The sequence below is a fragment of the Rhodotorula paludigena genome (genome assembly GCF_050403205.1).
Source record: "Rhodotorula paludigena JCM10292 DNA, Rt_paludigena_JCM10292v1_ctg11, whole genome shotgun sequence".
Classification (NCBI taxonomy): domain Eukaryota; kingdom Fungi; phylum Basidiomycota; class Microbotryomycetes; order Sporidiobolales; family Sporidiobolaceae; genus Rhodotorula; species Rhodotorula paludigena.
Window position 1 is genome coordinate 195,364 of NW_027481447.1, and position 23,486 is coordinate 218,849.

The 23,486-nt window shown below is 64.9% G+C and overlaps 9 protein-coding genes across 9 annotated transcripts; 4 read left to right on the forward strand and 5 right to left on the reverse strand.

The window, feature by feature from the left end:
• Positions 1–340: 340 nt before the first annotated feature.
• Positions 341–5,043, forward strand: JCM10292_002302 (uncharacterized protein; the record flags this gene model as incomplete). The annotated part of the gene is made up of 7 exons (XM_076647808.1): positions 341–504; positions 582–726; positions 808–2,264; positions 2,326–2,487; positions 2,543–4,152; positions 4,215–4,527; positions 4,611–5,043. 7 exons carry the CDS (start codon positions 341–343, stop codon positions 5,041–5,043), a joined length of 4,284 nt encoding a protein of 1,427 aa, XP_076506630.1.
• A 435-nt stretch (positions 5,044–5,478) lies between these two features.
• JCM10292_002303 (uncharacterized protein) lies at positions 5,479–8,945 on the reverse strand (the record flags this gene model as incomplete). The annotated part of the gene is made up of 4 exons (XM_076647809.1): positions 5,479–5,528; positions 5,596–6,216; positions 6,276–7,971; positions 8,061–8,945. 4 exons carry the CDS (start codon positions 8,943–8,945, stop codon positions 5,479–5,481), a joined length of 3,252 nt encoding a protein of 1,083 aa, XP_076506631.1.
• Positions 8,946–9,511: 566 nt separating this feature from the next.
• Positions 9,512–13,686, forward strand: RIA1 (GTPase RIA1; the record flags this gene model as incomplete). The annotated part of the gene is made up of 13 exons (XM_076647810.1): positions 9,512–9,579; positions 9,657–9,666; positions 9,726–9,894; positions 9,954–10,099; positions 10,156–10,739; positions 10,808–11,705; positions 11,766–12,027; positions 12,081–12,462; positions 12,530–12,906; positions 12,976–13,104; positions 13,176–13,313; positions 13,371–13,549; positions 13,621–13,686. The coding sequence occupies 13 exons, from the start codon at positions 9,512–9,514 to the stop codon at positions 13,684–13,686; spliced, it is 3,408 nt and encodes a 1,135-aa protein (XP_076506632.1).
• Positions 13,687–13,846: 160 nt separating this feature from the next.
• JCM10292_002305 (uncharacterized protein) lies at positions 13,847–14,757 on the reverse strand (the record flags this gene model as incomplete). The annotated part of the gene is made up of 2 exons (XM_076647811.1): positions 13,847–14,242; positions 14,302–14,757. 2 exons carry the CDS (start codon positions 14,755–14,757, stop codon positions 13,847–13,849), a joined length of 852 nt encoding a protein of 283 aa, XP_076506633.1.
• A 303-nt stretch (positions 14,758–15,060) lies between these two features.
• RRF1 (Rrf1p) lies at positions 15,061–17,730 on the reverse strand (the record flags this gene model as incomplete). Its single annotated transcript, XM_076647812.1, has 6 exons — positions 15,061–15,462; positions 15,540–16,026; positions 16,688–16,752; positions 16,812–17,075; positions 17,145–17,260; positions 17,322–17,730. 6 exons carry the CDS (start codon positions 17,728–17,730, stop codon positions 15,061–15,063), a joined length of 1,743 nt encoding a protein of 580 aa, XP_076506634.1.
• A 75-nt stretch (positions 17,731–17,805) lies between these two features.
• On the forward strand, positions 17,806–18,490 carry JCM10292_002307 (uncharacterized protein; the record flags this gene model as incomplete). Its single annotated transcript, XM_076647813.1, has 5 exons — positions 17,806–17,812; positions 17,903–17,911; positions 17,994–18,240; positions 18,326–18,369; positions 18,432–18,490. The coding sequence occupies 5 exons, from the start codon at positions 17,806–17,808 to the stop codon at positions 18,488–18,490; spliced, it is 366 nt and encodes a 121-aa protein (XP_076506635.1).
• A 114-nt stretch (positions 18,491–18,604) lies between these two features.
• JCM10292_002308 (uncharacterized protein) lies at positions 18,605–19,834 on the reverse strand (the record flags this gene model as incomplete). Its single annotated transcript, XM_076647814.1, has 5 exons — positions 18,605–18,811; positions 18,881–19,003; positions 19,078–19,536; positions 19,594–19,724; positions 19,783–19,834. 5 exons carry the CDS (start codon positions 19,832–19,834, stop codon positions 18,605–18,607), a joined length of 972 nt encoding a protein of 323 aa, XP_076506636.1.
• A 423-nt stretch (positions 19,835–20,257) lies between these two features.
• On the forward strand, positions 20,258–21,341 carry JCM10292_002309 (coiled-coil-helix-coiled-coil-helix domain-containing protein; the record flags this gene model as incomplete). The annotated part of the gene is made up of 8 exons (XM_076647815.1): positions 20,258–20,260; positions 20,324–20,343; positions 20,433–20,456; positions 20,554–20,663; positions 20,733–20,820; positions 20,890–20,962; positions 21,043–21,102; positions 21,252–21,341. The coding sequence occupies 8 exons, from the start codon at positions 20,258–20,260 to the stop codon at positions 21,339–21,341; spliced, it is 468 nt and encodes a 155-aa protein (XP_076506637.1).
• Positions 21,342–21,832: 491 nt separating this feature from the next.
• On the reverse strand, positions 21,833–23,266 carry JCM10292_002310 (SEC14 family lipid-binding protein; the record flags this gene model as incomplete). Its single annotated transcript, XM_076647816.1, has 7 exons — positions 21,833–22,189; positions 22,248–22,273; positions 22,340–22,611; positions 22,693–22,842; positions 22,925–22,989; positions 23,100–23,198; positions 23,249–23,266. The coding sequence occupies 7 exons, from the start codon at positions 23,264–23,266 to the stop codon at positions 21,833–21,835; spliced, it is 987 nt and encodes a 328-aa protein (XP_076506638.1).
• Positions 23,267–23,486: the final 220 nt, after the last annotated feature.

Genomic DNA, 23,486 nt, shown 5'->3' on the forward strand with positions numbered 1-23,486 from the left:
CATCCGGCGCGCAATGCAGCCGTCTTCCACTGTTTGCTACATGTCAAATCCCACGTTCACACCGTCTGTCGTGCCGGTGTGAGCATCGCGCATGGTTTCTCATTCGTAAGGACGCGCCCGATAGCACCTTCGGCGGAAGCGGGCGAGTGCGGTCTCTAGTACTTCTCGTGCCTCTCACAATATGGTACTCGGTAGCCTTGACTGCTTTCGGGAGTGTCAGGCTGAGCGTGGCAATTTCGATCATTTCGCAACACTACCGATCGCTCCTCGTCCACCGACAACTTCGCTCCCTCGCCGAGCCAGGCGCGAGCGAGAGCCACAGCGAGCGCTTGAGGGCCCGATGCCTCTCCGTGCCCCGCCCACCGCCTCGCAGGCGTCGCTCGCAAAGGCCAACCTCAAGGCGCAGCGGCAGGCATCGGTCGAGGCGTCGCACGCGATCTCGCGCCGGAGAGCCTCGAGCCGGTCCTTTGTCGGCATCAGCAGGGGCGGAGATGGCGGCCCAGTGTGCGTCCCCGGCAGCTGCGTGCCGCTCCGTGCTTCGCTCCCGATGACGGACTGACCCTCGCTTCTCGCCAACACAGCCACGCGGCGATGTACGATGCAGAAGACGACCCGGACCGCTTGTACTACTCGCGTGGGCTCGGCCGGCTCGATAGCGACGAAGACAGCGACGGCGAGGACAGCGACGTGCTCGGCGAGGGAGAACTCGGGTGGGGGATGGACGAGGTGAACCGCGGCTCCTATGCACTTCGCGAGCGCGTGTACGCTTCATACGACCAACTGAAGCTGACTGTCGAGGTCGCGCAGCCCGACGAGCCCGAGTACGGCGACGGCGAGGACGAGGAGCATCCAGGACGACCAGGTCTCAATGGCCCGCTCACCACCACCTACCGCCGCCCTTCTGTCTCCTACGAGCTCAACCCACCCGACTTTGTGCCCCCGCCAGAAGAGTACGAAGACCCCGAGGTGAGCGGGTCGGAGGACGATTCGCCCGAGGTCAAGGCCCGCTTCGAGTGGCAGCACATGCTTAACAATGTCCTCTCGGGCAACGTTCTCAAATCAGAGAAGACACGTCTGTCGACTGCGTCGCTCTCGGGCACCAAGAGCCTCAAGAACGGCTTTGTCAACGGGTTCAGCTCCGGCCGTCGACAACGCGCCTACGCCATCTGGCTGCTCCTGCGCGCCAAGGTGCGCGGCCGCACCGCCGACGAAGAGTCGCGCTTCCTCGAGGAGGCGCGCGCCAAAGTCGACGACGTGATCGACGAGCTCGCAAAGTTCCGAGTCTCCGACCTCGAGCAGCACGAAGGCGGAATCGAGATTGACTGCGTCATGCGGCAGCGCAATGCTGCCGACCAGGTCGCGAGCTTGCTCAAGCGCATCGACTGGTGCGAGACGCTGTACCCGTCGCGCAACGCGCTCGCGCTCGAGAAGGAGCGCTTCCTCGACGACGACATCGTGCGCCGCCTCGACGCGCTCCGCACGTGGCAGTCAGTCACGCGACAGCTTAAGGTGACGGTCGGAATCTTGCGCAAGTGGACCGGCGGCGAGTGGGAGAAGCTGTCGACGACGACGGGGACGGAGCACGAGGGCGCTGCCCATGGCGCTGTCTCCGGCGACGCGCAGAACGGCGGGGCGCACCCGGACCCGCCCTCAGGGGCGACGGCGGCTGGGGCGGCTGGTCCGCCCGGCACGGACCGCGGCTTCGTCGCGGTGATGGTCCGCGAAGACTCGCTCACCAAGACGTTCGAGAAGCGCATCCTCACCGACCTGTATTCGCTCGTCGACTCGGCCAAGTCGGCCATCGTCGAGTTCCACCCCGTCTTCACCGCCATGAACCTCCCGCCGCCGACCGACGACCTCTCGCGCCTCGCCATCTTCCCCTCCCGACTTGCGCAGGAAGCGCTCCGCACGACGCTCGACTCGGTCGCCAACGTTCACGACCCGACCGTCGTTCTGATCGACCAGCTCACGAACGACCTTCGCAAGGGCCTCGAAGTCGCGTGCCAGATCAAGCGGCAGTACACCGAGCTCGCCATGCCCGACGCCGACGCCGGGTGGCAGCTTCCCGAGCGCGTCGAGGGGTACGAGGAGACGCTCCTCGCGACGCTGCGCTTCTTCTTCAAGCTGCTCCATTGGAAGCTCAAGAGCCCGAGCAAGGCCATCTACTTCAAGGAGACCGAGATTGTCGAGAACGAGTGGGGCTTTCTCTCGACCGTCACCGAGGAGATCGACGGTGGCGACCTCCTTGTCGGCGAGCATTTCAGGTGTGCCTTCGCCCCTTCACAGCATTAGGGAGTGTCATGCCACTGACACCTCATTTTGCAGCACCCTTACGCACCGTCTCCTGGCGCGCATCATGAGCTACTTCGAGACTCAGCTGCAAGTGCTGGAGACGCGCGACATGACGGTTCAGGAGGCCTCCAGGTGGTTTAGCCAGACGCTCGACAACGTTCGCGCACGACACCGGAAACTGCTGCGCTTCGGCAGGTGCGTCCTCCGCTGCCTCACTGGCTGGGGCGAGACTAACCACGCCGTCCCGCAGGAGCATGCTTCTCCGCTTCGAGAACTCGGCCGAGTACTCGCTCGACAACATTCACCTCCGCGCATTTGTCGAGGCGCTCGTCGAGTCGGATCACTTCATGATCTACACCGGCATCTACGAGGGCGAGGGTACATACATCATCGGCGACCCTTCGCTGCACGAGCACCCAGACCTCGTTCGCCAGATCCTCGTCCGGTGTTTCAGCAACGACACCCAGGGCGACGCGCCTGAATCGCCCGACCACCCGATGCACTACGTCTTGCTCCTCACACCGCGTGAGGCCTTCATGTGGCAGGGCAAGGTCATGAACCTCGAGCTCGGCAGCAGGGTCGACTTTGACCTGCGCGAGAAGCGCGTCCGTGTTATCTCGGACGGGCCGGCGCAACGCCTCGCGCGGTCCAAGCAGACCTTCGTCGACCTCTTCCCGGCCTTCCGCCGCAACGTCATTGTCGAGCAGAAGGCGCACCTTGCGAGCGTCAACCGCGAGACGCGCAAGATCGGCCGTGCAGTGTACCGCCTTGCCGAGACGGTCCTCAACTCTTTCGAGCGTGTGCGGCAGGTCACACTCCGCGCCGACGGCCAGGGGCAGGAGCTCCTCGGCAACTACTTTACCTTCACGGCCGATCTCGGCCAGCGTAGTTTGCGATACCTCGAGCCGGCACTCCGCAGTCGCTTCCTCGTCACGTTGATGAAGCTCTCGATCAAGTGGATCGCCTTCATCTGCGACGACTGTGTCCCGACCGACCCGCGCACATTCAAATGGGCCGTCGCTGCCCTCGAGTTTGCACTCGGCATGACGCGCAACGACAACATCCTCAAATTCACCGAGGACGAGTTTGCGCTGCTGCGCTCAAAGGTTGCGAGCTGCATGACGCTCCTCATCTCGCACTTCGACATCCTCGGCGCGCGCTCGAGCTACGAAGCCAAGAAGGAGCAAGACCGCATCGATGCGGCGCGCCTTGCTACGAAGGAGCAGCTCGCCGCCCGTCTTGCGGCACTTCGCGCAGGGCGACGAAAGGGCGACGACGAGGACGAGTCGAGCGTCGGCTCGCTTCAAATGGCGTGGGAGCAACGTATGGAGGCTCTCAAGGCGCTCGAGGAGTCGCGCAGCAGCGTAGAATCGGGCAATCGCGTCGTCGGCCGCGTGCTCGACCACAACCTGGCCGAAGACCGCTCACTCGCGTTCCTCGCGTCGTCGAGTCTCAGCAATATCTCGCTTCGCTGGCAGCAGGGCAAGTTCATCGGCGGCGGCACGTTCGGCAATGTCTACCTCGCCGTCAACCTCGACTCGGGCGAGGAGCTCGCCGTCAAGGAGATCCGGTTCCAGGACCTCCAGTCGGCGCCCAACCTTGTCAAGACGATCCGCGACGAGATGAAGGTCATGGAGATGCTGCGGCACGACAACATCGTGCAGTACTTCGGCGTCGAGGTCCACCGCGACAAGGTGTTCATCTTCGAGGAATACTGCCCCGGCGGTTCGCTCGCCAACCTGCTCGAGCACGGCCGCATCGAGGACGAGATCATCATCCAGATCTACGCGCTGCAGATGCTGTCGGGCCTCCTCTACCTCCACTCGCAGAACGTCGTCCACCGCGACATCAAGCCCGACAGTGAGCCCACTTGCCCCTCGTGAGCCCTGCTCCGCGACAGACGCTGACCACGTCACGCGCAGACATCCTCCTCGACGGCAACGGTACACTCAAGTACGTCGACTTCGGCGCGGCCAAGGTTCTCGCCAAGAACCAGAAGACGCTTGCAACGCGTTCGCGCATGGCGTCGTCGTCCAAGCCGGCCGCTCTCGATCCCGCTGGTGCAGGTCCCGCCGACGCGAACTCGCTGACGGGTACGCCGATGTATCTTTCGCCGGAGACGGTCAAGGGCGAACGTCGCGGCCGTATGGGCGCCATGGACGTTTGGGCGGTTGGCTGCGTCATCCTCGAGTGTGCGACTGGCCGCAGACCCTGGTCCAACCTCGACAACGAGTGGTAAGTGGCGCTTCCGACTTTGAACCCGATTTTCCGTGCCACGATTCTCGAACCCCTCCCTGATAACGGTTCGTACGCTACAGGGCCATCATGTTCCACATCGGCATCGCCGTTCAGCACCCGCCTCTTCCCGATCCGAGTCAGCTGTCGCCGCTCGGCATCGACTTCCTCAAGGCATGCCTCAACATCGACCCAGAGCAGCGCCCGACGGCCGAAGAGCTCATGAGCCACCCGTGGATCGTCGACGCGACGCGTCAGATTGAAGCGGCATATGACCTCGAGGCGCCCGAAACGCACGACGCCGGCTCCTCGACCACTTCAAGCCTGCGCAGCAATGTCTCGACGGCCGCGACGTCCGTGTACGAGGAGGAGGAACCGTCGTACCAGGCGCAGCCTGCCCTTGGCGAAGCGATCCTGGAGGAAGAGGAGGAAGAGGAGGGAGCAGAAGGAGAGGGTGACTACGAAGCCACGGACATCGACTATCCGACCGAGGGCGACGAGACGCCACATGCGTGAAACGTCTCCTTTTGTGTAGAGACCGTGTCCCCGTGTTGTTCTCAATTCATCCAGTCGTTGCAGCCCGATCACTGGGCCTTCTTCCGCTTTTCTGGCCCCCGCATTCGCTGCCTCGCGCCGCTACTCTGCGCCATGACTCACAGTCTCGGGCTCGAGGCGAATGATCAGATGGCAAACGGCGGTTCGGATTGCAGGACAACCGGAACTTACGGTATGCAACGCAATGGCAAAGAGTGGCCGAAGCGTATGCTTTCATGACAGTAGCGAGGGATACGCAAGCAACGGTGAGCGTGTGGAAGAGAAGAGCGGCAAGCACGACGCGCAAACGACGAGGCAAGCCGTGATTAGAGCGTAGCAACGTGTCGCGTGTGGTGAAAGGCACGACAAATGCGCGTGGTCGCAAATACGACAGGTCAGGAAGACAACAACGCTAATTTAGTCGCTGTGCGGGTCATCGAGGGAGAAAGGCGTGATGAGCATAGCGCCTGGATCCAACGCCATCTAAAAGTTAGTTGAGCGCTCAACGCTCGAGGCGGAGCAGAACCGGCGCACCTTCAGGCAAGTCCCCTCCCTGCACTTCGCCTGTCCCGCCAACAATGAGCCTCGGCTTCCTCCGACCAAAGCGCAAGCGCCCCTTCATGCGGTCGATCAGGCCAACCTCGTCCCCCTGGTCCGCCTCCTCGTCCTCCTCGTCCTCGCGCCGGACCTCCTCGCCGTTGAGCCTGCGAAAGAGGTCGACCGCGCGCGCAAGCACAAGCCGCGGGTCGAGCGGCGAGACGAGCACCTGACTCGTCCCGACGGCCGTCTGGCGCGACAGGCGGCGCTGCTGCCTCGATGCTGTGTGCGCGAGCGAGAGGAGCTGCGCGAGCGCCGAGAGCGGGATCGGGAGGAACGGGCGCGCAGAGAGCACGAGCTGGACTGAGGGGTTGACCGGCTCGAGAGAAGGCGTCGTCGCGAGCGTGAAGGAGGGATCGAGCCGCGCGGGCGCATTTGGGTCGGGAGGGAGGAGCGTGAGCGAGACACGCACGCGCGGAGGGCGGATGGACACGCCGGAAGACGAGCTCGCTGCGCCAGCGCGGTGAAAGTCGAGCCGAATCTCAACTTGCAGACCCCGGCTCGATTTGTCCGACTGCAGGTCGTGCGGCGCTGCCTCGAAGCGCGAGTTGCCGTGCCCTTCATCCGTGACAAGGTCAGTTGTAGGCGTCTGGTCGCATTCGAGGGCAGGAACGCACACATGAGGTAAACCAGCAATCCCTTCCACGTCCTCGCCTCGACCGCAAACGTCCTGAACGGCCTCGCGCCTCGGTCAACCTCGATCGCCGACAGCTGCGCTCCGCGAGGGAAGTTGCCCTCGTGTGCGAGCGGGAAGCGCCGGCCCTGCGCGGACTCGTCGAAGCCCCACCGGACGTCGCGCAGTACCGCTTCGTCTGCGTAGGCCGGGTTCGAGAAGAGGTCCTCGACGAGCCCGCCGTGGGAGGGGTCGTTACGAAAGGACGAGGGCGAGGGTACGGCGGGAGTGGACGGGGCGGAGGCGGAAGCGGTTGGTGCCGCTGACGCGGGGGCCAAGAGAAGCGACGGCGGAGCAGCAGACGTGGGCGGTGCAGACGTCGTGCGTGGCGGAGGCGATGGACGCGACAGCCCTCTCGGCTCGATGAGGGTGACCTCCTGTTCGGTCGAGACGGGTGCCGCTTCCTCGACCGATGCAACCGCAGCAGGCGCGGAGACGCCCAACTCCTCGAGCCGCTGTGCCGCCCTGCGCGCCAGGACCGCCGCGAACAGATCGTGCTGTTCGCTCCTAGCGGGCTCTGGCGCAGATGAGGAAGGTGAGGACGAGCGTGCCGAGTCAACTACGGAGCCGGCCTCGGTCGAGACGGCATGCGAGTCGGCAAAGGGGTCCTCAACGGTGGGCGTCAGCTCCTGCTCGTCGAGCGTGAGCGACGATTCAGGCAGCTGGAGCGACTGTAGCGGCGGCACGGCGTCTTCGAAGGAGCCCGCCGAGGCGACGACGGATGGGCAGCCCGACGAGCTCCGCGACACGCTTGGCGCCTCCGATAGACTGGTAGAGGAGGAAGCCGTTCCGTCCGACTCGTCGGCCCCATAGGGTGCGAAGGAAGGGTACGAAGGCTGCGTGTAGGCGAAAGAAGCAGGACGAGGCGGGCGAGGCGGTGCCGCGCCCGTCGGTGGTGCCGGGGCAGCGATGCTCGGCGCTGCGGCAGCGATGTCTGGCAGAGGATGGCTTGGGCCGAAGATGACGTCGCCGGGTTCGTCGCACTCGCGCGCGTGCGCTGGGTACTCGTACGCGGGCGGAGGAGCGTCGTCCAGATAGGCGAGGTCGTCGGAGGCGGAAGAGGGGAAGAGGGCAGCGACTTCAGAAGGCCCGGCTGGTGAGCCAGTCGCAGCGGCAGGAACAGCGCGTTCTGGCTCGACAGCCTGGCTGGACGAGGCAGCGGGTCCGGCGTGGTGCGCGTCGCCGTACCACCTGCGTTTCTCCTCGTCCTGCAGGCTGAGCTGCATCGCCAACTCGAGCGCCTCCCTTTCGCGCCAGTCGACCTCGTCCTCCTCCTCATCTCGCCCGAAAGGTGCCCGGGGCACCGCCTTGCCCTTTCCCTTCCCCCTCGCCGCCGCCTCGTTCACGCGCTCGTTCTCCCTCAGCGCCTTCTGCACCTGCTCCTCCTCGGCGATGCGCCTCCGCACCTCCTCGCGACGTTTGCGCGCCTCGTCGCTCTGCGAGCTGAGCACGGCCTCGCGCAGCGCGCGCTCCTCGGCCGCGGCGCGCTCGCGCGCGAGCGCCGTCGCGCGCAGCTGCTCGAGCGCGGCCGACGCGGTCGACTGCTCGAGCGTGAGGCGGACGAGGCGCTGTTCTTGCTCGCGCAGAGAGGCGAGGTGCGCTTGCTCGGCCGCGAGGGCTTCGCGGCTGGCGCGCTGGACCTGCGTTGGCCGGGTGCGGGCGCCAGGGTCAACATCACGCTTCTCGAGATAGCGGGAGGTGCGAGGTATACGAAGGACGGCCGACGCACAGCTTCGAGCTCGGGATCGTTGTGCGGCCTGCTGGGTCCGGCAACAGGAGCAGCGGACGACGGCAGTACGCTACGTGCGACAGCGTGGGTCGCGCCCGGCGGAGGAGCAGGCGCATACCCACCGTATGGTGTGGGCTGTATTGGCGGTGAGGGAAAGGGTGGCTGAGAAGGATGGCGAGGAGGCGGAAAGGAGGGAGAGCTGGCGGGCGAAGGCGACGAAGCGAACGAGGGCGAGATAGGCGGGTAAGGCGAGGAGGATGGGTGCGTTGGGTAGGGTCCTGTTGGCCGAAGCCTCGAGGATTGTTGCTGCGCAGGGGGAGGGTACGACGAGGCGTGCGGCGGACGAGGCTGAGCGGCAGGATAGGCGGGCTGTGCGGCGGGCGCCGTGCCTGAAGGCGGGAGCGGCGGGTAGGACGAGCCTCCAGGCGCCGCCGCAGGGGGGACAGAAGCGTGGTGCGTCGGATGCGTCGGCCTGCTCTTGGTGAGCTTGCGGTAACCCCACCGACCACCATCCGCACCTGCACCGCCGAAGCCTCGGTCGCCCTGCTGTCCAGCCCCCGCGCTCGCCCGCGCATCCTCGTCGGCCTGTCGCAGTGTGCGCTCGCGGTGGAGGCGGATCGACTCTTGCATGGGAATGAGCCCATCCCGCTGCGCGCCTCTGTAGCTGGTACTCGCGCGGTACGGGTGCGTCCCGTCCGAGTTGTGGTGCTGAAAGGGCGGTGCGGGCGACGGAGGCTGAGCGTATGGCTGGTGCGCGAGTGTGCCTGCTCGCTGCAGCTGCGGATCCGCTTGTAGAGGCGCCGGACCCGCGTGGAAGTCGCTGAGGCTGTGCCGATATGCGAGCGCGGGAGCTGCGAGCGGAGTCGGCGGGTATGGAGGGGCCATGAGTGGCTTTGACAGAGCTACTTGAGCTCGACCGATCCGTCCTCCGCGGTTCCTATTGAGCGCAAAAAGAGCGAATCGGTTGCGCGTGCGGAAGTGCCGCGAGCTGGTTGGAGCAGGCGAGCGGGAGCGCGGGCGGGTGCGGACGCAGTCTAGCGAGCTCAAAGCGTACTCTCCAGTGCTCTCTACGCCACCCTAGCCTCGTCTGTGCGCGTCGACGGGAGCGGCCGAGTCGAGACGATCGAGTCGGAAAGAGGAGCGAGGTCATCGCCGCTCTCTCGCTCTCACTCGCACTTGCGCCTGCTTGGGACTGTCAGAGACACTCTTGTACATTTCTCGACTTGGGTCCAGCAAGTCTCGGCGCTTCCCGTTGTCTGTGCGGTGAGCTGCTCGTCCTCATCGCCTGGATTAACGCTGACCGGTCTCGAGCTGCTCTCACGGCGCAGCGAGATCGGATACAGGCCAACCCGTGTGTGAGAAGAGCTACCTTGGATCCCCTCTGCTGACTCTCGGCCTCGCTCGCAGCCTCGCTCCCGTTTCTGCTTCACCGCCTCGCTCGACCGCACGAAATGTCGGGCGGACCGGCAGCCATCCCCCAGGAGCGCACCCGCACCATCTGCATCGTCGCACACGTAGAGTGAGTCGGGCCACCCGCTCGTCCGACTGGACCGCGGAAGAAGAACCCGCTAACTCGGCCTCGTCGTCTTCCCGCAGCCATGGCAAGGTTGGTCACTCTAGCACTCGCACTGCCCCTCTGCAAGCCACTCAGGCCCGTCCCCGCAGTCTTCATTCGCCGACTCGCTCCTCGCCGCAAACGGCATCATCTCGTCTCGCCTCGCCGGCACCATCCGCTACCTCGACAGCCGCGAGGACGAGCAGGAGCGCGGCATCACCATGGAGAGCTCGGCCGTCAGTCTCCGCTGGCGGCTGCCCAAGCAGACTCAGAACCCAGGTGCGTAGAACGCACCGGACAGGAGCGTGGCAAGAGGCTGATTCGCCTCCTTCTGCCAGACGACAAGCCCGTCCTAGAGGACTACAAAATCAACCTGATCGACACTCCCGGCCACGTCGACTTCTCGAGCGAGGTTTCGACGGCTTCGAGGCTGTGTGACGGCGCTTTCGTGCTCGTCGATGCTGTCGAGGGAGTCTGCACTCAGGTAGGTGTTGATGCGTTGACACGCGAACTCTCGCAACTCACGCCCGATTCCTGCAGACCATCACGGTCCTCCGCACCGTCTACCTCTCCCACCTCCGCCCCATCCTCGTCATCAACAAGCTCGACCGCCTCGTCACCGAGATCAAGCTCTCGCCCTCGGAAGCGTACCACCACCTGAACCGCATCATCGAGGACGTCAACGCCGTCGTCGGCTCGTTCTACTCGTCCGAGCGCATGGAGGAGGACCTGCGGCGGCGAGAGCGCGCCGAGGCGTCTAAAGCGGCCGCAGCAGGCGGACACGGCGGCGACGGCGACGGCGACGGCGACGACGAGCCATTCGAGGAGCGCGACGACTCGGCGCTCTATTTTGACCCGGCGCAGGGCAACGTCGTCTTTTCGTCGGCGATCGACGGCTGGGCGTTCCGCATCTCGCGCTTTGCCGAGCTGTACGCGGCCAAGCTCGGCCTAAGCGAGCGCAATCTCAACAAGGTCCTCTGGGGCGAGTGGTACCTCGACCCCAAGACGAAGCGTGTCCTGAGCCGTAAAAAGATGGAGCAGTCGGGCAAGAAGCTCAAGCCGCTCTTCGTGCAATTCGTGCTCGAGAACATCTGGGGCGTCTACGACGCCGTCTCGCTCAACAAGTGCGTGTCTCCGCCTTGCGCTTTCTCTCGAGGGACACCGACTGACACGCTCGTTGTCACACTCGCAGCAACCCGGCAAAGGTCGACAAGATTATCGCCTCGCTCGACGTCAAGGTCCGCCCGCAGGACCTGCGCGCCAAGGACACGCGCAATCTCCTTCTCGCCATCTTCTCGCAGTGGCTCCCTCTCGCGCCCACTGCCTTCCGCGCCATCATCGACAAAGTGCCCCCTCCCGCCGCCGCCCAGTCCTTCCGCATCCCGCGCATGCTGCACCCGGAACTCGGCCACCTCGACGAGGCCGTCGCGCCGTCGAACAAGCTCGAGGCCGACCTGTACGGCGGGTCGCCCGCGCCCGAGGCGTTCCGCGTCGCGTACGTGAGCAAGATGTTTGCCGTCAAGGTCGACGACCTGCCCGAGAACCAGCGCCGGCAGCTCACGGCCGACGACATGCGCGCGCGCGCGAGGGCGCTCAAGGAGGCCAAGGAGAAGAAGGAGGCGCTCCTCGCCGAGGGAAAGGCCGACGAGGCCGAGGCGGTCATGCTGGCGTATGCGGCGAGCGTCAACGGCGGAGCGGCGGGGGCGGGCGACGGCGAGGCGGGCGCGCAGGACGACAAGCAGGACGCGCTGATCGGGTTTGCGCGCCTGTACTCGGGCACGATCGAGCTCGGCCAGACGCTGTACGCCGTCTTGCCCAAGTACAACGCCGACTTGGCGCCGTCGCACCCGCAGAACGCCAAGCACCTCGCGATCGTCAAGGTCGAGCAGCTCTACATGATGATGGGCCGCGAGCTCCTCGCCGTCAAGGAGGTCCAGGCGGGCAACTTGTTCGCCATCGGTGGGCTCGAGGGGACCGTGCTTCGGAATGCGACGCTGTGCGGGATGGGCAAGGGGAAGGAGGTCAAGGAGGGCGCAGAGCGCGACGAGGACCGCCCATGCTTGGTCAACCTTGCCGGCGTGTCGCAGACGGTGCGTTCTACCTCTCGCACACGTCCTCCTTTCTTGCCACTGACGCGAGCCGCTTTGTAGTCCGCTCCCATCGTCCGCGTCGCGCTCGAACCGCAAGACCCGTCCGAGATGTCCAAGCTGGTCGAGGGCCTGCGGCTGCTCAACCAAGCCGACCCCTGCGTCGAGACGCTCGTCCAGGCGACAGGCGAGCACGTCATCCTGACGGCCGGCGAGCTGCATCTCGAGCGCTGCCTCAAGGACCTGCGCGACCGGTTCGCCCGGATCGAGATCACCGTCTCGCCGCCCATCGTGCCCTTCCGCGAGACGGCCATCTCTGCACCAGGTGGGCCCAACGTGCTTGAGCTCTTTGTTCGCTGCTGACCTGTTTGTCCACAGACATGGCCCCGCCCAAGACGGCCGGACACCCGCGCGGCACGATTGTCGGCTCGGTCCAGTCGGGTCTCGTCAACTTCACCCTCCGCGCTGTTCCGCTCCCTGACGATGTCACCAACTTCCTCGCGGCAAACATGGCGACGCTCAAGCGGCTACTGCGGGACCGGCGGAGCGGCAAGGCAGACGAGGACGGCGACACGGTCGCGACGGATGCGCCAGAGGGCACCGAGGTCGTCTCGCCCGAGGAGGTCTGGCCGAAGCTTGAAGAGCTACTGAGCAAGGCTGGGAGGGAATGGGCTGGGCTCACGGACCAGATCTGGGCGTTTGGGCCGAGGAGGGTCGGGCCTAACTTGCTGATTGACCGGACACCTGGCGCCCCCCGATCGTGCGTTGTCGCTCCTCTGGCTCCCACTCAATCCTGCGGGTTGAGTACTTATTGCACGCTCCGACAGGCTCCGCCGCCGTCTCGAACGCCTCGCCGCCATCCCCTCCGCTCTGCAGACGCCAGGCGGCAACTCTGCCCTCTCGCCGCCGAAGTCGCCCCTCGTCGCACCTTCCGACCCCGCGCTCGGACGCGAGTTCGCCTCGTCCGAGTTCGCCGCCTCGGGCGAGCTCGACCTGTCCACGCTCAAGGCTTCGCTGACGGAGGTCGATACTTCGGCCGAGGCGATGGAGCGCCTGCCCGACGTGCGCGAGCTCGACGAGAACTTTGACACGGCGTTCCAGCTCGCGACCAACCGCGGGCCGCTGTGCGCCGAGCCCGTCGTCGGGATGGCGTACTTCTTCGAGGCGGTCGAGCTGGATGCGGGCGAGCTGGACATCCCGACAGGTGCGCTGCGTCCTTGTGCCGAGAGACGAGTTCTGCGGCATGCTCACGTTGGCCGATCCTGCCATGCAGTGCGGTCCAGGTGGTCGAACGCGCGCGGTCAGCTCATCTCGGCCGGTCAGGACGCTTTCCGCAACGGTCTCCTCGACTGGTCGCCTCGCCTCCAGCTCGCTATGTACTCGTGCGACATTCAGGCTACCGGCGCGTCCTTTTCTCGTCGGGTCATGCAGATGAAACCTTCTGACGCTTCTTGGTGCCTCGAACCATCGCAGGCGAGGTACTCGGCAAGGTGTACGGCGTCGTGTCGAAGCGCAAGGGTCGCATTGTGTCGGAGGAGATGAAGGAAGGAACGGCCTTCTTCACCGTCTCGGCACTGTTGCCTGTCGTCGAGTCGTTCGGTTTCGCAGACGGTGCGTTTTGCCTCTCGAACATCTTTGTGTTCCCGCTCACATGTCGCCTCCCTGCAGAAATCCGCACGCGCACTTCTGGCGCTGCCTCGCCTCAGCTCGTCTTCTACGGCTACGAGACGCTCGACCAAGATCCGTTCTGGGTGCCAACGACTGAGGAGGAGCTCGAGGACCTCGGCGAGAAGGCCGACAAGGAGAACATCGCCAAGAAGTACATGGACGCGGTGCGGAGGAGGAAGGTGCGTCTTGGACACCTCACCCGTCTGTCTTCTGGAAAAAGTGCTCACGCTACGTCCGCTCGTTCCCGCAGGGTATGGCGGTCGAGCGCAAGGCCGTCTTGTTTGCCGAGAAGCAGAAGACGATGAAGAACGCGTAGAGCTACTGCATGGCACGAAATCGCTTATTGGACGCGTCGAGTCGGGTGCTTGGATCGCTTTGGGAAGGTCAAAGCGTCGTGAGGGGAGATGAGTCGCGACAGAACGGGCCATGCACAGTGTGAAAGAGACGAGCAAAGCACGCTTCTGTCTTACAGCAAGCTACTCACAGTCGAGGCAAGAGCTCCAGAGGTGCCATTTGGCCAAACCCGCCGCCTTCTTGCGCTTGACGACCCTTCTCCCTTTGCCGGGTAGCGAGTGACCCGCCTTCGCCTTGCGATCGGCCACGCTCTCCACCGACATTGGGCACGCTCGAAGGAAGGCCTCGAAGCGACCGTCGATGCCTTTCGGCAGGACAAAGTATCGCGGACGGAGCTCGACAATGTCGTTTTCGTAGTCGTACTCGCCGTGCACCGGCTCGCTCATTGCGTCTGGCGCATTCGGGACTGCGACGGCGCAGAGGGCGCGAACATCGAAACGCGGCGGAACGGAGTCGCCGCTGATCGGGATCGGCGCCGGGAGGTCAAGATTGAAGTCGTAAAGCATGCGCTTGATGAGCTGCCGGCAACGGAGCGGATCAGCTCGTCAATGGTTGTCTTCGCCAGGATGACACGCACCTGCTCGTTATCCTCGAGGGATTCGGCCGTCCCGCCCAGCTCGCGCAGCCCTTGGTCGCAGTCGTCGCACTCGGCGAGGTGCTCGAGCGTGTAGCGCGTCGTGCGAGGGGCGCGGTCGCGGTCAGACGTCCTCAAGCAAGTGGGGCAGGTGCAATCACGCTCCCCGGCGCTGTGCAAGCCGTGCACGAGCGAGTCTGCCTCGTCGTCTCGCAGCCCCTCGGCGACGTGAACCTTGACGACCGCCCAGATCTCGACCGGAACACGGCAGAGCACGCTATCCCAGCTGCTCTGGGCGGGGTCGCCCTCGACGGTCAGCTTGTCGCGCTTCCTCCGTTCGAGGAGGACGTTGATGGTGCGCTCGACGAGGAACCGCTGCGGCCACGAGCGGGCCGCGACGACGAGCTGGAACACGGGCACCGTAATGCCGTAGAAAAGGATCGCTTCGGCGAAGCACATCGCGTCTTGGAGAGAGGACGGTCGATTGTGGGTGAAGGAGAAAGAGCAAGAAGGCGAAGCACTCGCCACAACAGAGCGTACGTCGATACTTCGAAAGCCGTCGCGCTTCAGCGGCCAAGTTGTTGTGGGCAGCCTGATGCTTCGGTAGGGTGTGTGCTTGACACGCAAGACGATGCTCGGGAATCAAAGGGCTTTCGCGAAGGCCAAAGTGCTTCCGAACGCAGAGGGCGAACAGGATCTCGTGCATGGCCCGCCAGAGGTGCTCATCAGAAAGCGTTCTTGCAAAGTGAATGTCGCATCGGCTCATGCGCAGTCTTTACCCAGCGACCAGAGATGCCATCTTGGCGTGCGCTTCTTCAGCCCATCCTCCTGCGCGCGCTTGACTCCTCCCGCCTTCGATCTCGGCGGTTCCGTAGTGAAACAGAATGAGCGCTTGTTGGTGACGGACAGCGGGAACGCGCGGAGGAGGCGCTCAAAGCGCAAGTAGGCGTCGGGCGGGAGCTGAAAGATAGATGGAGACAGCGAGACGAGGTGGTGAGTGTAGTCGAAGCTGTCGTGCGAGATCTCGGTCGGAGAAGTCGAGGCGCGGGTAGGCAGCGCAACGGCGCAAGAAGAATCCGGCGCCGTGCGAGGCGAGTCGGACGCTGAGATAGGGACGGCAACGATGAGCTCGAGGCCGAAGCGCCGAAGCAGGGCCTTGACGGACTGCGGCACGGAAGTGTCGCACAGAATCAGTGTGCGCTCGTGTGCAGCTTCCACGCCAGCCCGCTGCGACCACGCACCTGCTCGTTCTCCTCGAGGAGCGCTATTCCACCTCCGAGCGAGCTGAACATGTAGTCGCAAACTCTGCATTCGGAGATGTGCTCAAAGTCGAGTGGTCTGATGTCGATCCATCGCTCGCCGTTCTTGTGGCGGTGGCACAGCGCGCAGCGACACCTCTGCTCGCCCGGCTCGTGCCACATTTCCCATACAAGGCGGTCCTGCTCCTCCTCCCGCATGAGCTGCGCAAGCTCGTGCTTGACGAGCTCGAGCACCTCGAGCGGCAGGTCGCAGATCGTCGCTCTCGCGGGCAGGGCGACGCGGAGAGCGCCGCATGCGCGACGTTTCGCCATCATTTCGAGGACGCGCTGTTCCTGCATGCGGGTCGAGGCGATGCGCGCGGCGAGGACGAGCTCGAGGGTGGGGACGGTCAGTCCGAAAAAGAGGTGCGCGGACGAGAAGCACATTGGGGAGAGGCGGCGAGAGCGGAAGAGATCAGCTTCGGAAGACCTGCGGACAGCCAGGCAGAGTCATCAGAGCAGTAAAGAGCGCCCGAGCATCGACCAACGCACGGTAAGCGCTTGACGCGATTGCAAAGACTGGCCTTCCTCGCGGCGACTGATGAGAGACTGGGAGAGCCTGAGCCGGACGGACGGTGCGGATACCGCGTGCAACAATCGAGCTAGCCTGGGCGCGAGAAGTTTGGAAGCCAATTGAAACCCTGGGACGTACGAGCAGGTGTGGGCGAGGATGAAGGTGCGCAGAGCATTCTTCGCAAGACGAGCCACCGCACTCAACGCTCGTTGGGCTTCCGACGAGCTGCTCGGCATCAGTGCAAGCTCGCAGGCGCCAATCGACGCTTCGTATGCTCAAGGACCTGACTGCAGACTCGGTTCGCTCGAACGACAGGCTGCTTCCGCGCCAACCCAGGCTTTGGATGCAGCGCGCAAGTCGCATCGTTGCTTTTGCCCTGCGTGTCGAACCACCACATGTAGGGAGTCCGACCTCTCGGAAATAGGCGTGCTTCTGTACGTGAGGAATGCGATACGATTGCTATAGACACGTTCACACCTTTCGCGCGACACCCCTACTCGTCCATCAACCTGCAGGTACTCGAAGTCAACTGACAAGAACGTGCGAATGTGGTCAGTAAGCGAATGGGAAGACGTACACCTTTTTGGCGTCCTCGAAGATCTTGTCCACCTCGGCCGTCTTCTTTTTAGTCGCGTCGTCGAGCTGCACAAACGCCCCGTCAGCACGTTCGCAGCTCGCAGGGCACAGGGAGTATGTCGAACCTTCTTGCCCTCTCCCCTCGCCTCCTCCTTGCCGATGACCTTCCCATCGACGTCGCGCTTGATCTCCTTCTGTCCGTCGATCCGCACCTGGCGAATCGCGATACGCGCCTTCTCGCACAATCCCTGTGCGTCGCGCACGAGCTGCTGCCGCTTGTCCCAGTCGGCGCGCGGGACGGGCACGCGCAGCGCGAGCGTGTTGGCGGTCGTTTGCGGCGCCAGGTTGAGCGGAGAGGCATAGATGGCGGCGGTGACGGGTTTCACGCCCTGTGAAGCGGTTCAACTAGGAAGGTCAGACCCGCTGCAGGTGATAAGGAAGGGCGAAAGGGACGCAACGGCTTCTTCGTAGCAGGTGACGAGGAGATCCTTGCCGTCCTTGACCGTGACCGAGGCGAATTCGGCGAGTGGCCGCTTGCCCTCGGGCGTCTCGACGCGAACATTGTCCAGCAGCGCTGTGGGGCTCAGGCGTCAGACAGCCGTACGAAAGCGAAGCGGGATTGAAAGGGCACGCACAAGGCGAGACGCGGCCCACCCGGCCGACGACCTGCTTGAGCGAGACGCGCAGGCGGTCGATCGAGTCGGCCATGTCCTTCTCGAGCTTCTTGAGCTCGAACTGCTCCCCGGGAAGCTGCTTGTTTAGGAGCTCGTCCTCGGTGAGCATCTTGCCCTTTCCGCGCTTGCCGCCCTTGCCCTTGCCCGGCCCGGCCTCGTAGTCGTCGTCCTCCTCGAAAGCCTGTGCCGCCGACTTCTTGCTCGCCTTGGTCTTCTTGGTGCGGAGGGGCACGAACGAAGCGGGAGAGGGGCGCGGAGCTGATGAGGCGACGACGGCGGCGCGCGGGCACGCGGAAGCAAGTGGCGAGGCGCGCTGGGCTGCGAAGCGCAGTGCGGGGCGCACGAGCGAGTGCACGGCTCGGCTCGACATGGTTGCAGGCAGCAACTCGAGGCGAAGCGGCGGCACTCCCGGCGGTCTTGCCCTCACCCTCTGCCCGCTCTCGACATGGCGAGTCCAGCTTGCGACCACGGCGTAGCCAGAGACTGACTTGCCTATCTCACACAGCCGCGCGCCCACCCGCTGTCGACGCTGCGCCTCAAAGTCTCCAAGAGTGCGTCGCACCGCCTCGTCCTCGCACCTTTGTCTTGCGCAGCGCTGGATGGCGTACAGCTGACGCAGCGCCTCTCACACAGCCACGGTCCTCATCCCCGTCTCGTCCGCCACGACGCTCGCGACCCTGCGCACGACGCTCCTCTCGGCCCTGACCTCGACCGCCTCGCACGCCGCATCGGACGACCCCGACCTGCCCGCGCTCCCCGAGTCGGCAGACGACATCGCGCTGTGGCGGCTCGAGGCGCCGGAGAAGGACGCCGAGGGGAACGAGAGCGAGAAGTGGGTCCGGCTGAGGGACGAGAAGAGCGGTGCGGACAAGTGGGGAGTGTGCGTTGCGCGTTCCTGACTGGGTTCAACCCGGTCTGTCCTTCGCGGTAGAGCGTGCTGATGGAGCTGGTTCTCGTAAATGCAGGAGCGAGGCAGAGGAGCTTGGCGTCAGCTTCCGCGGCGGCGATGGTGCGCTTCTACCCCTTTGTCTCTCTCTGCAGACACGTGATTGACCACAGTCTGTTGTGCAGGCACCTTCCCGCTACCGACGGTCATCCGGCCCGTTGACGAAGAAGAGGTCGAGCAGTAGCTGCCCGTCCGCTTCCTCCCCTCCCGCAACCCTCGTATACCCACCCCGACCACGCAACGATACCCTTGCTTCTCACACTCTTCGCACTTTAGAACGAGAGACACAGGAAGCACCCTACGCCGGCGGTAGCAGCGCCCTGAGGTCCTCCGCCCAGCTGGCCGGCCCCTCCTGCTGCACTCCCACCCCGCCAACGTTTCGCGCCGCCAGCTCGAGGCGCGCCTCCTCCTCTCCCGACGCCGCGCGCCAGTGCTTGGGCGGGTGCAGCGCCGGGTCCGCGAAGGGGTCGTCGAAATCTTGTACAGGCGGGAGCGGGCGGCGATCCTGCGCGGGTCCCTTTCCCTCAGAACTCGCTCCAGCACGGCACGTTCGAGAGAAGGCAAGGGCACGCACAGGGTGGGAGAGGGCGAGCGCGCGCGGGTACGGCGTAAAGACGAGCGCGCGGCAGTGCTCGATGATGGGGTTGCTCGACGCTTCGAGCGCGACGAGGCAGTCGCGCGAGTCGTGCATGCGGAACTGCGGCCGGCCCTCGCACGCTGTCAGCTTATTGACCCTTGCAGCTTGCAGGGGGAGAGGAGGCGGCGGCGTACCTGGTGCGAGCCGAGGACGAGGACGCAGCGCTGGAGGTTGTGCAGCAGAGCGCTGCCCTGCGCGAGTGGAGGGAGGAGGACGACGCAGTCTGAGAGGTCGGAGAGGTACAGCGCGGAGAACGCCTCGTCGCTGTATGCGGGGGAGGGAGGGAGGAGGTTGACCGTGCAGCGGGAGAGGGCGGAGAGCGCGAGCGCGGAGGGCGCAGAGGAGGAGGAAGGCGCGGAGGGCAGGTCGGCGAGAGTGAGATGCGCGTCTTGGCGCGAGTCGAGGCGCAGGCTGGTTGGAGGAATGGTCGGTGTAGACACATCTCGAGGCGGAGGTGCAGAGGCCGGTGGTGTTGTGGGGGCCTTCGCTGCACTGGACGAAGCGGCGTGCGTCGAGCGCTTGAAGCTGAACTTGCTCTTCGGTGCAGCAGCCGTGCGAGTCGCTGCTGCCGTGTCTTGCAAGGCCTTGAGCTCCTGTGGGGCATTCAATGTCAGGGTTGCCCAGCAAGTGACGCGGCTCGACAGACGCACTCGCTCGCATCTTGCGAGTTCCGACGCCGGGATCTCGCCCGCTCGTGCCGTCAGCTCTTGCCGCAAAGTAGCCGCTACGTCCGCGATGTGCTTCTCCTCCGCCGTCTTGGGGCCGACCGCTTGTTGCAGAGCTGCGCGAGAATGCGGTCAGGCATCATGCGGGCTGTCGAGCTCAACAGCTCAACGCACACCGCAACTCGGCCGTCCAGCGCTCGACGAAAACGAGAGGGGCTTCCTCCATGGGGAAGAGGGTCTGTAGCGGGAGATGCCGAGAGTCAGGCGGGCAGCGAGCAGAGGAGCGGTGCGAAAAAGCAGCTTGACGGACGCACCTCGAGCGTGCAGAAGCAGGGAGTGGGTGGCACGCAGACGAAAACACGAAGAGACCTTGTACGCGCGCGAAGAGAGGTCCGACGCGCGGTAGTAGCCGGCTCTACAGAGAGAGCGAGGAGGAGAAGGGGGGACGGGGACGAGACCGAGCGAGTCTGTGCAAGCGCGGCGGGACTCGAGCGAGTCCAGCGGGGTCTCTGAGCGGCAGTACGGAGTGCAGGAGCAAGCCAGGCGGGACAGAGCGGCAGAGACGGGCGCCGAGGGTCGGTTCGCTGCGACGCGAGCGAGCAGGCCAGCAGCAAGCACTCGGCTCTGTCCACGCGCACCCACTCGAGCCATGGTGAGTCCCGCACAGAGCACGGCAGCACCGCACAGCACTGACCACGCCCGCTCGCACCCGCAGTCGACCCACCGCGACGCCCTGTGAGCCCCGCTCGCCGTCCAACCCTCTCGCCCTCATTCCCGAATACCGCTCCCTCCCCGCTGACCGTGCTCCCTGCCCCGCTAAACAGCTTCCCCTCCAAGGACTATGTCGAGTGCGCCTCCCGCCCTCCACAGTCCGCAGCGCGAGACCCCGCCGAGCTGACCCTCACGCTCTCATCTGTGCAACCACCTGCTATGCACCCCACGCAGCCCGACGCCCATGCCCGCAGGCGTGCCCAAGGTCGACGAGCTCGGCACCACCTCGGCCCCGCTCAAGTCGGCCAGCTTCTTCATCGGCGAGTACTGCAAGCCCTACAACGGTGCGCCCTTCTCCTCTCATGTCACCGCGCGCCCGAGCCTGCACAGCTGACGAGCATGCGAGCGTGCAGAGGACTTTATGCTGTGCAAGGCGGAGAACCGGGATCCGGCACACTGCCTCCAGGAGGGACGGAAAGTGACCCGCTGCGCGCAAGACCTGTGCGTCTTGCCCCGCTTGCCCTCCCTCTGCGCCGCATCCCGCTTATCAAACTGATCGTTACCAAACAGGATCGCCAAGGTCCGGTCCACATGCTTGAAGGAGTTTGACGCGCACTGGCAGTGCCTGGAGCGGAACAACCAGGTGCGCTCCCGGCGCCCTGCGGCTGTTCTCTGCCTTGTCTTGTCGGAAATTCCGCTCACGACGCTCCATGATGTGTACAGGAGTTCTACCTCTGCCGAAAGGAGGAGAAGGTGTACAACGGCTGCGTGTTCGAGAAGCTGGTGCGGACCTCCTCCCTCTCCCTTTGATGACAAGGGTCCGTGTTGACCTCGCGCTGCTGCCTTCCGCTACCTTCCTCGTCGACTCGACCGTCACCCACGACCGCTCGCACCGACCCGCACTTGCCCTCCCGCGTGTTCACCGCGAGCAGAAGCTGAAGAAGGACATCCCGGGCTCGCCAGAAGGCCAGCCGCAGATCCACGAAAAGAGCTGGCCCATCTACGGCGCCATCCAGAAGTAGATTTCCTCCCTCGACCCTCCTCTTCTTCCTCCCCTCTCGCACAGCCCGCCGGTCCGGCCCACCCGCCCTGATCCCGCCTCGCTCCTTCGTTTTGCGTTTCCTCTACACCTTGCTGCACTTTACCACATCGGTCTCGAGCGTTCCAGTCGCATTCGAGTGAGGAAGGAAGCTTGCCCAAGTCTGGACCGTAGCACGAGGGAAGCCTCTCGGATCCGGACGCGTTTGGTCCCTCTCCCCGATCGACGACATCCAGGCGAGCTCGATATGCAGTGTTACAGCTGCGCTAGCTCGCGTCGTCATGCGCTCGGTGGAGCTGGGAAAGGTGGGGGATGGGAGAGGGGAAAGCAGAGCAGCAGCAGCGTCCTTCGAAGGGGGGGTGCGTTTCATCAAAGCGAGGCAGGCGGTGAGAGCGAGAGACCGATATCTAACTGGTAACGAGGCGGAGAGCAAATGGACAGGGGAGAGGGACTGGCGAGCGAGCGAGCGGACTTTCACGCCTGGACGGGCACGACGCTGTTGTCCTGCCCGGGCGGCGCGATGCGGCCCATCTCGGGTCCGCGCTCGACGGCGACGCTCTTCTTGAGCTTGTCGAGCGCGGCGACGTGCTCGTCCCTCGAGCGGCCCTTCCACGGCCCGGCGTCCGAGAGCGAGCAGCCCTCGGCGCACTCGCACGCGCCGCCGAGGAACTTGGGGAGCGAGTCGGCGGGGACCTGCTTCAGGAGGTCGTCCTTGTACCCCGAGCCGAGGATGTGGATCTTGGCGACGGTCGCCTCGTCGAGCCAGCCCTTGACGAGCGACCACACGGTCGAAAAGGCCCACGGCGCATTGATGATGTAGAACTTGCCCATCTGCGAGAGAGTGCTTGGTCAGCTCGTAGTTCGTCATGGCCGCGCACAGTGCACGCACCGATTCGGGGTAGTTGTTCTGTGAGACTGCGGGAGGCGCAAAGAGGTCAACTCAGGTGCGACGGAGGAAAGCAGGCACCATCGAGAACGCACTGCTCGACGCCTCCTGCACGTAACCCTTGACCTTCCAAAACTGGCTGATGCCGACGCCCTTGAGGTCCATGATGGTGCAGCTCGTCTCGATGACATGGCCGGCGAGCTCGGAGCAGATGGGGAGGCGGTCGCGCTGGAACTTTTCGTACTCGACGACGAGCGACTGCATCTGGCGCTCGGGCGTCGTCACCTTGTACAGCTCGTTGAGGTCGAGCTTGCCCAGCTGCTCGATGTAGACGGGCCGGCCGTCCTTGTCCGTCTTGTGATAGAACCTGCCGGGTGGCCTCGCCGGTCAGAACACAACCCACACAGCACTGTGCAGCACGAGTGCAGGGTCGGCCAGGGGTGCGCACCGCGGGTAGAGCTTGTCGACGTCGGGCTTCTCCTTGTACTCGAACGTCTCGTACAGCTCGTCGACCTTGAACGACTGCTTCCACTTTTGCGTGTCGATCCACATGATCTTGGCCTTGGGAATGTCGAACTTGCGCGCGCGGAGGAACCGCCTGTGCGCGAGAAAGGAGGCATGCAACGAGAGAGGGTGAGAAACGTGCGAGGCGAGCCGGGGCGAGCGAGGAGCGGGCGCACAGGAGCATGGCATCGTCGTGCTTCTCCGGGTCGTAGTAACCCTCGGCGCGGAGCTCCTCCTTGAACTGCAGTCGGGGAGATGGAGGTCGCGTCAGTGACCGCACCTTCGCCGGCTGAGCAAGGGGCGAGCGAGGGCAGGCGCGCGTGCGAGTGAGCCGGGAGAGGGAGGACGGACCTGCTGGAGGGCGGCCTTGTGCTCGTCGGTGAGGTGGCCCGGATGGCCGGCGAGCGGATCCTGCGCGCAGACGAGTGGGAAGAGCGAGCGTGCGGTGAGCTGCGGTGAGCGGTGCGCGGGCGAGGCGAGCGGGCGCGAGGTGGGCGCACCTTTGCTGCGGCAGACATGGCTCGAGGGCGCAGTGCGTGCGGGTCGGAGCTGCTCGTCGGTTCGCCTGCCTGCGCGCTCCAGTCGACGCGCGCGTAGGCAGAGGCGATTACGCCGGTCTAGACCCGCCACTGCAGGCGCGTGCACAAGAAAGCGCGCCTCCCCTCGAAAGCGTCACGTCGCCGTCGCTTTCGCCATTTCTCGGCGACCAAGTCTCGTCCTCTCGCTCGACGCACTCGG